At 34.5% G+C, this 9,357-nt stretch overlaps 1 protein-coding gene across 4 annotated transcripts; it reads left to right on the top strand.

Annotated features, from left to right (window-relative positions):
- Positions 1-2,963: 2,963 nt before the first annotated feature.
- On the top strand, positions 2,964-7,599 carry LOC108476073 (uncharacterized). 4 transcript variants are annotated; one of them, XR_008284240.1, is made up of 5 exons: positions 2,964-3,655; positions 3,760-4,263; positions 4,982-5,119; positions 5,205-6,527; positions 6,840-7,599. XR_008284240.1 is itself a non-coding variant. In XM_017778142.2 (2 exons), the coding sequence occupies exons 1-2, from the start codon at positions 3,254-3,256 to the stop codon at positions 4,366-4,368; spliced, it is 1,011 nt and encodes a 336-aa protein (XP_017633631.1). In that variant the 5' UTR covers positions 2,965-3,253; the 3' UTR covers positions 4,369-4,678. The 4 variants fall into 4 exon arrangements, 1 of the variants encoding a protein (XP_017633631.1); XR_008284241.1 differs by having other exon boundaries at positions 5,205-6,857; positions 6,943-7,599; XR_001870072.2 differs by having other exon boundaries at positions 5,205-7,599.
- The last annotated feature ends 1,758 nt before the right edge of the window (positions 7,600-9,357 follow it).

Below are 9,357 nucleotides of genomic sequence, written 5' to 3'. Positions count from 1 at the left end.
AGTCGTAATGCACAAGGGTCAGAGTAGTCGAACCCAGGAACAGGGACGATTTTAACCAATAAACTGTACCAATTGGCCCGGCCAAAAATTCTACAAAAATTCTACGATATAGATATATGAGTCTAGTTCTGGGGAAAATTTACGGAACTGGATTTCGATTGTCAGAACTCAAGATATGATTTTTAATACGACTCGTACGCAGATTGGCAGCTTGTCTGGGAAATTTGTAATAAGTGGTTTGAAGTCTGTTAACATCTCGTGTTCGACTCCGGCGACGGTCTCGGGTTCGGCGTGTTACATTAATGGTATGAAATGCTTAAAACTTACTAAGCTTCGCAAGCTTACTCTGTTTCTTATTTTTCTGTTTTATAGATTGTTGATTTTGGCCACCGACTCAGGGATCGTCAGCAGTTTATCATACTATCGATTTTGTTGGTACAATTATATTTTGGTCTTGATATGGCATGTATAGGTTAGACTGTTGGCAAAATATGTTTTGTAATTGTAAGTATTTTGGCCATATGAAAATGGCATATATATATAACTCAAAGATCAGTATGTATGCAGCTCGATCTCTGTTTATGTTAATTAATGTGAATGAGAAATTAAATGTTTAGCTCGGTAATACCTCTTAGCCTAAACCGGCGATAAGACTCGGGCTAGGGGTGTTACATTAACATTATATATTTGTCTTTACCTGGACAACTCACAAGTAGGAGGCAGAATAGACTCACCTAAGACACACTTTAACTATAGCTTGAACTTCAAACTTGAACACACTTCTCGAACTAGCAACAACAACTGCTTAAAGAACATATATCCACCATTAAAATCCATTTACATGCAAATTGTTAACATCTCAATCATATACAACCACCATGCAAGGCCTTATATTCATAACCTACTCTTCATAAGCTTTTTAACAGCCTTATTCTTTCAAAAACTTAACATGCTGAGCTTTTAGACTTACCAAGAGGTGGAACATCTGCTAATACGTCCAAAATCCTTAGCTTCTAGAGAAGAAAACATATAAGTTCTAAGAGGAAGAGCCAAAGAATAGATTTTAAAGAGAGAAAAACCATCCCTACTAATCCTTTTTACAATATATATCTAGTTTTCTCTTAATGGAACTTGACAAGTGTCAATGATGTCCAGAATTTGTCTCAAAAAATGGTCTGCAAGATTTGAGAGAAACATAAATGATAATCCTACACAAAGATGTTTGACCAGTCAATCTAGTTGGTTCCCAACCAAATCACTTTACAAACCCATTCAGCACAATGCTTAGGTAACTGGGTATACCCTACTTTTGGCGGTAACCTCACTAGGCTTACTCTTTGTTTATCATATACTTTTCTTAAAGAGCAGAATAACCTGTGACAAAATCCTTAATCATTTCTATGGTGAACACCGGACTCTAACACGCCCGAAGACTGTTGATTGGCGGGTTACACTGTGCCAAATAGATAACTTCTCAACTATACGCATTCAAATTAGGTTTTTCAAGTTTGGGATTTGACACTACATGCACCTAGCTTTTGAGACTTTGTGACTTATGCTTGAGAGAAGTTAATTTTCGATTTTGTGTATGTGCATCTTGGATATAGTTTTGGGAATAGATTATAAATTCGAAATGGGGTGAAACGTGTCATGCATACGTAAAAGGTTGTGAGCTGTGGTGAGTGTGATCAATAGGAATTCAAATTCCTAAGACATGTGTGTGCTTATGTTAAGAAAACTTGAAACTTATGAAGGGAACAACTAGCAATTTGCTTTAAGGTTAAATTGAGTTAAGGTCATAAATGTTTAAAAGGAGATAAGCTTGGATCACTAATGATTACCTCAATGATCCATTAGTGTTGTAGAGTTAATAAGATTTGGAGAGTAGGATTAAGAGGTTTTTCTTTATTTCAAAACTAAATAAAGGTATACGTGTACTTACCCTTCTAGTGATGTGGTGGACGCGGTGGTGGCGGAAGCGAGAGCGTGCGAGAGAGCAATGCTTTTTGCGGCTGAGTTGGGGTGGACGAGGATCCTGTTGGAAGGTGACTCTCTGACTACTATTAAGAAACTGAACTCTGTGGAAGAGGATAGATTGCTTCTTAGACCCATCATTAATAATATCCGAGTTATGAGGCAACAGTTTGAGAATGTTTCGTACCTGTTTGTGTCGAGGATGGCTAATAGTGCAGCACACATTCTGGCTTTGGAAGGTCGCTGACGACAGGTTGCTTGTTTTTGGTTTCACAATCCTCCAGAATCGGTTCGAAAAGTTATGGAGAAGGATTGGGAAGATTGGGTTCACAGAGGATAAGGGATTTTTGAGTATTCTTTGAAGAGGGAGATTGTGCTGAAGGTTCTTCATGGGTGGTTTTCAAAGAAGCTTTTTCTATTTGACCAAGCTTCGAGAACAATTGTGTGGTTTCAGGAAGCCATTTCGTCTGATATTTTTGTTGGCTCTTCGTTTTTGGTGCGGGGTGGTTTTACTTTGTGGACGGTTTTCCTAAGTGTTTTTTGTCGTTGTTTTTTTCTTGTGTGCTTTTATTTACTTTAAATTTTGTTGTTTCAATTTTTCTTTATTGTTTTTGGATATTATCACCTCGGGCCAACGTTTTAATAGAATATCAGTTATATTTGCAAAAAAAAAAAAAACTAAATAAATGTATAAAAACTCTTTTAAAACATTCACTGAGCTGGACACCTTCGGATAGTCAATATTCTTTACAAGAAAAACATTATTAAACACATTAAATAATTAAATAATAAATTTTTTGTTATTTAATTTTACTATTTTAGTTTTTAAATAATTAATCTTAGATTTCTTGGGGGAGAACTTTTATTTTTCAAATGCAGACAATTTTGACTTGGTAAAATTAATAACTAATATTGATTAAAGGTGGCCAAAAACCAAATAAAAGACAAGGTAGTCCAAGTCCAATAATAATATTTTGGTTTTAAATTAATTCTAAGATGTAACCGAACCGGCAAGGAAACTTCTTCCTTCTTTAGTACTCTTAACCGCCTAACCTAACGCCCAATCCACTCTCGTCCTCACCGTCAGATCATTCCACTCGCTCATTCAACCCTTCGATCATCAACAACTTTTTCTAATCCATCAAAGAAATCCCTAGCCCCTTTATTTAATTCCCAATTCAACGCCCTATTCCTAAAATTTTCCATTTTCCACAATATTTTCCCTTCATCAATTCCATTTTCGTCTTTTTTTCTCATCGATTCAAATCTGATTATCATCATGAGATTCAAGAAAGGTAGCAAAGTTGAGGTATTGACCAAGGAGGAGGTTCCAACCGGGGCATGGCGTTGTGCTGAGATTATCTCGGGCAACGGCCATACATATAGTGTGAAGTACGGTTGGTTTCCGATCACTGGCGAGGCGGCAGCGGTGGAAAGAGTCCCTAGGAAAGCGATTAGGCCTTGCCCTCCTCCTATGAACGGGAACAATAATTGGGTTTCTGGTGATATCGTAGAGGTGTTCGATGACTTGTCCTGGAAACCGGCGGTGATTGTTAAGGTTCTCGGTGGAAACAACTTTTCCGTTAGGATTCTTGGGTCGAGTAGCGAACTCAAAGCGCATCAATCTCGATTGCGTATTCGGCAGTCTTGGGAAGATGGCTATTGGTTCCTCGTTGGAAAGGTAAATCCTTTCGATTCTTTTTCTAAACGATAATTTTAATATTTCTCTTCATTTTTTTTTATACGTTAATTGATTCTTACCTTAATTATTATGTTCTACCTCAGGGTTCATCAAATTCCACTGGGCCGCAGAAAAGGAAAAGATCTTCGCTTGGCTTCTCATATATTGGTGCTCAAAAGAAGAGGGTGTTGGAGAAAGGTAGTAATGGTGTTCAAAGAATAATAATTCGGCTTCCTTCGCCTGCCTCTGAAAAGGTAGATGCATTTGATTCCCCAAATAATATGCTGGGTGAAAGATGTATGCCTTCTTCCTTTAATAGAATTGATGATACCATGAGTTGTGCCTCCTCTGTTGGTAGTTGTAGTGGTTTAGGGAATAACGGTCTTAATTTGTCTAATTTTGTAACTAACGCTTGTGAAAACTTAGAGGAGGATTTTCGAAGTGATGCTGACTCTAAACCAGAAGTGAGTTGTCAAGAAGAAGGAAGTTATGTTTCCACTAGTGTGGAATTGGGGTATGACTTCCATAGGTCTGAACTGCATGCCTATCAGAAAGCTCTAGGGGCATTGCATGCTTCTGGGCCTTTGACTTGGGATGAAGAAGAAAAGGTGACAAATTTACGACGTACTCTTAATATTTCAAATGATGAACATTTGATGGAGCTAAGAAAGTTGAGAGATAACAATAATAGGCTTTTTATTAGCTGTTACTAGATTGGAAGAATTCCTTTCATACATGGTAATCTTGGTGTTATGTTTACTCCAATGGTGCAGATAATTGTAAAGATACCTTTCAATTTTGTAATTGCTTTAATAGTTTTTTCTCCTACCTCCATGATTGAAGCTTTTTTCTTTACGTAAATTTTTTCCTTTCTTTTCATTATAACCTTTTGTAGATGTGACATATTGTTCATGCACTTAAATTTCAACACAGGAAAATATAATTTTCCTTAGTGAAACTGTTGAGAAACATTAATATGCAAAGATTTGAATTACATTAATTACATTCTTTTATTGGTGTAAAGGATTCCCTAAATGAATTTGAGTACATACTGTTTTAAATGCATTGCTTTACACCTCCCTCCCAAGAGAAAAAGAAGAAAAAACCAAAAGACAGACCTTTTTCTTGATTCACTAGATAGGGTATTGTGAATTCTGATGTGTTATACGCCAGTTTATGGAATCTAGCTGGTATTTTGTATATTTGCAGTTTTATTCATGTGAAACTGTTCTATTTCATCTCATGATGATGGATACAAATGTTATACATGCATTATTTCGGCAGTATATGGAATTAATGTTGAGAAATATCTTGATGCTTTCTCAGAATATCTCATGGCCAATGTTGGAGGCATCCATACCTTGCTTCTAGAGCCATGATTGGTTGAGTTTGTCATCTCTTGCAGTTGACCAAGGGGCAACAGCCATGGTTTATTCCTAAACGAACTCTTATGCCCTGCTGTTGGTATGAATCATTTCTAAAATTATTTTTCAAATTTTGACTTCATATATGGCAGTATTGTTATAGGTCATTGTCTTCCTCATTGCAGATGCCCTACTATGTAAATTGATATTGCAGTGACACGTCTGGAAAGAAAAATACATGATATGGAAAAAAAAATGCATAATCTTAAGAAATGGACAACTATAATAGTTGGAAAGCTTTTGCGTCTCCAGAATGTATGTATAATAATGAACGTTTTAAGTAGGATGATTAATGACACTCTCCCTCCCGTCTTTTGTGCACAGACTAGTAACCTTAAATGCTCGAGTATTGACCAGAATATTTGATCATCTCGTGACTCTAAAAAAATCAACTTTGGCCTTTTTCGGTCTTCATTATTACTTTCTCAATGTAAACAAGTTCGTAAATGATGATTTATGACATTTGATCAAAAGCTGTTCTAACTTCATAGGTGGTTGCTTGATTTTGTTAGATGGATGCATGTATATCCATTCGGGACACCAGGTTCAAAAATCTTCCCATGTGATGTAGGAGTTATTTTGTCCTTGCATGATATTATTTGTTTTCAATCTTAATGAAATTTGCATGAAAAATCCTTGTGTTAGCATCAATGAATAAAGAACCAAACTGTATGGTTGAACTGGTAATTGGTGACTTGTTTGGTCCAATAAGTGGCATTTAACTGGTAAAGAATAAATTAGTTCAATAATTTAATCGCTTTTAGGTTTTAATTATAATGACTCAACTCTTTGTTCTATTTGCATGAAAAAAATCCTTGTGTTAGCATCAATGAATGAAGAACCAAACTGGATGATTGAACTGGTAATTGGTGACTTGTTTGGTCCAACAACTGGCATTTAGCCATGAACTTATCAAGAAATATTAATATTGATTGTATTTTAAACACCATCCGAATGTACTTTTAAAAGTTAGACTACATTTAATATTGATTCAACATTAATATGGTACATGTTATGTGTAAATCTATTTTCAGTTAACATTGGCCGGAAGCGGTTGGACTAACCCTCCACTTCAACCTATTTTCTGGTCACTTATTCGTTAGTACTTAACCCCTAATAATGTGCAGTGGTGTGAATCTATGTTATGGATAACATGGACTTTTCCTGTGATCATGTACACGGTCTGAGCATTGGAAGGCTTGTTGAGGATAAGTGTCTGTTTCTATAATCATATATCAGGTTCTTATTCACTTCTGAATGCAGACATGTACTGAAACAAGTGGTTCAGTTTATGTCATGTACAATGGATGAGAATTCATGCTGTCAGCGACATTGTCTGTTTTCCCTAATCATGTACCGTGGCGAGTCTTCGAAAGACTTGTATGGGCTGATGTTTGATGTGAAAAGATTGTTATATCCTTTGATTCTAGGCAGGTTCTTATCAATTGGTAAGTCTCAGTTACTGCTTTACATGTGCTGCAATTTGGGGTTATTGTTTTGCATTTTTTTGGACATTTTGTTCTTCTGTATTTTAACATGGGTGGATTTCATGTTTTATATATTTATGTAAATATTTTCCGGTTCAGGTTCATATTGGAAAAAAAAAATCCCTTCAAATTGATTTTTTTTTTTTTTTGAAGATTTCATCATTGGCTTATGGAAAAGTGAACCATCAATAATTTTCCATTTTCAACGACAATTTCCCTAATGTTCCTTTTTTTTCTTGGATTCACATCTGATTCATTGGTAACGAGATTCAGAAAGGTAGCAAAGTTGAGGTATTGACCGAGGAGATTCCAACTGGTGCTTTGCATTCTGTTGAGATTATCTCTGGTAATGGCCATACGTATGGCGTGAATGCAGTTGGTCTCGGTTTCTGAACACTGAAGAGGCATCGGCTATGGGGAGAGCCCCTAGTAAAGCGATTAGGCCTTGCTGCCCTTCTATAAATGGAAACGCTAATTGGGTTCATGGTGGTGCTCTAGAGGTAGTGGACAAGTTTTCTGTTAGGATTCTTGGATCAAGTAGCAAACTAAGCACATCAATCTCGACTGCCTGTTTTACAATCTTGGGAAGATGGCAATAGGATTCTGGTTGGAAGGTAAATCCTTTTGATTCTTGTTTTTTGAAGGATAGTTCTAATATTGCTCTTCATTAGATGTAACTGATTCTTGCCTTAATTATTATTTTCTACCTCATGATTATCATATCCCACTGGGCCACTGAGGAGGAAAAGATCTTACTTGGCTTCTCCATTGTGGTGCGCAAAAGAAGAGGGTGCTTGAGGAACGTAGTAATGGTGTTCAAAAGATAGTACTTCGGCTTCCTTTGTGTGCTTGCGTTTGTTTCCCCAAATAATATACTTCGTGAAAGATGTGTCCCGTTCTTCCTTTAATAGAATTGATGATACCATGAGTAGTGTTATGTTTTACTCTAATTAACTCTAGAGTTCCAATTTTGTAATTGCTTTAATAGTTTCTTTTCCTGTCTTCATAATTGAGGCCTTTGTTCTTTATGCAATTTTTTTTCCCTTTTCATGTGCACCTTTAGTAGATGTGGCATCTTGTTGATCCACTTAAATTTTAGCTTGAATCTAATTTTTTTTAGTGAGAGTTGAGGAACATTAAAATGCAATTATCTGAATATCTTCTTTAGTTGCTGCAACAGATTTCCTCAAATCATTCCGTTTCAAAATCCTTTAACCCCCACCCTGCCCCTCCTTTTTCCCCCCTTCTCTCAAAACCAAAAGAAATACATTTTTTCTGATTCACTAGATATGATAGTGAATCGTGAATTGCGATGTGATGCTAGTTGGTTAATGGATGCTATATTTGCAGTTTTGTGCATGTCAAACTGCTCCATGTCATCTCATGATGATGGATGCGGATGTTATATTTGCATTATTACGGCACTAGATGAATTCAATGTTTAGAAATATCGTTAATGCTTTCTCAGAATTAGCTGGCAGAACTGGATCAAGCCCAAAAGCTCAGCTTGAGCCAATTCAAGTCGTAACAATTAGGGCCTATGAGAGCTCGAGCTTGCAACAAATCTCAGCCCAAAAAAATTCAAGGTTGTGAAAACCCAAGCTTGATAGAACTTGAGCATGAGGAAACTTAAGTCCGTAAGAATTTAAGTTCGAGATAAATTTGATGTAGAGCTCAAAAAATATAAATTGTAGTTATAATTTTATAATTTTAACTAAAATAAAAATAAAAAAATAAATGATCATTATTTATTTTATGAAAATATATTAATAAGTATTACATTTATATTAATACAATTAATAGCAAAAGAGAATATATAAATTTATGAAGTCAAATAAAATTTTAGAAACATTAATATAGGATAAAATATTTTAAATGCTATAATTATATTTATACATACAATAATATAAAAGTAGCAACTGAAATTTGTAAATTTTAATTAATAATAGGTTTGATTTGGTTGGCTAAGTTAATTTTAATATCTAACTATAATAGATGAATCGATATATTATATATTATATTCTATGATATAATATTATAGAATATAGAAGGAGGTTTAACTTTTAAAAGTACAAATTGTATAGTGATATGGAACACATTTCAACTAACATAATCATAAACAATAATGTATAATGACTAATATATGTTACGTATTGCTATTATAGTGTGAGATATAGAATCACATGAGGTTATGATACATTTTAAAACGATTAATTCATATATACTATTATTTGGCTCAAAATCGAAATCAAATTTACCGGTGATTTGTTGTTAAGTTGTTTCTCATAATTAACTATAATTAGATGAATATTATTACTATAACATCTTAAATTTTTGATACAATAAGTGGCACTACTCTAAGAACTGATAAGTAAACTTTTGAGAAAATTTAATAAAGAGAAGTTTTCAAGAATTATAATGATTTATTATTGGCAATTAATGAAGTAAAATTTGGATATGGAAATGTGGATAAAAGACTAAATTGTAAAGTTGGAAAAGTATTAAAAATAATAGCTTGATAATGATTTGTCGATATGGATATGACATGGGGTATATATTATTATCAACAAAAATGAGTTTTGGGAAAATTGAATAAAAGAAAAAAATAGAGATTAAATTGTAAATATTTTGTTTTGGTCAAGAAAGGATTATGCAATTTTTAACATGATTAAATATTATTATGGACAAATATGATGTTACGTGAGAAGTTAGAGTATTAAGTGCCATGTTGGTAGTAATTGAGTGAACGATAGGAGAAAAGGGACTAGAAGTACAAATTTTCCATTAAAAA

This window comes from Gossypium arboreum, chromosome 6, assembly GCF_025698485.1.
Source record: "Gossypium arboreum isolate Shixiya-1 chromosome 6, ASM2569848v2, whole genome shotgun sequence".
NCBI classification, from domain to species: domain Eukaryota; kingdom Viridiplantae; phylum Streptophyta; class Magnoliopsida; order Malvales; family Malvaceae; genus Gossypium; species Gossypium arboreum.
Note: the sequence above shows the minus strand (reverse complement) of the source record. Positions and strands in the feature narration are given on the sequence as shown.

Excerpts from the sequence above, each read along its gene's own strand:
- LOC108476073 (XM_017778142.2), top strand. The coding sequence starts at position 3,254 with ATGAGATTCAAGAAAGGTAGCAAAGTTGAGGTATTGACCAAGGAGGAG. Across the intron at positions 3,656-3,759 it reads ATTGGTTCCTCGTTGGAAAG|GGTTCATCAAATTCCACTGG; the intron begins GTAAATCCTTTC and ends GTTCTACCTCAG.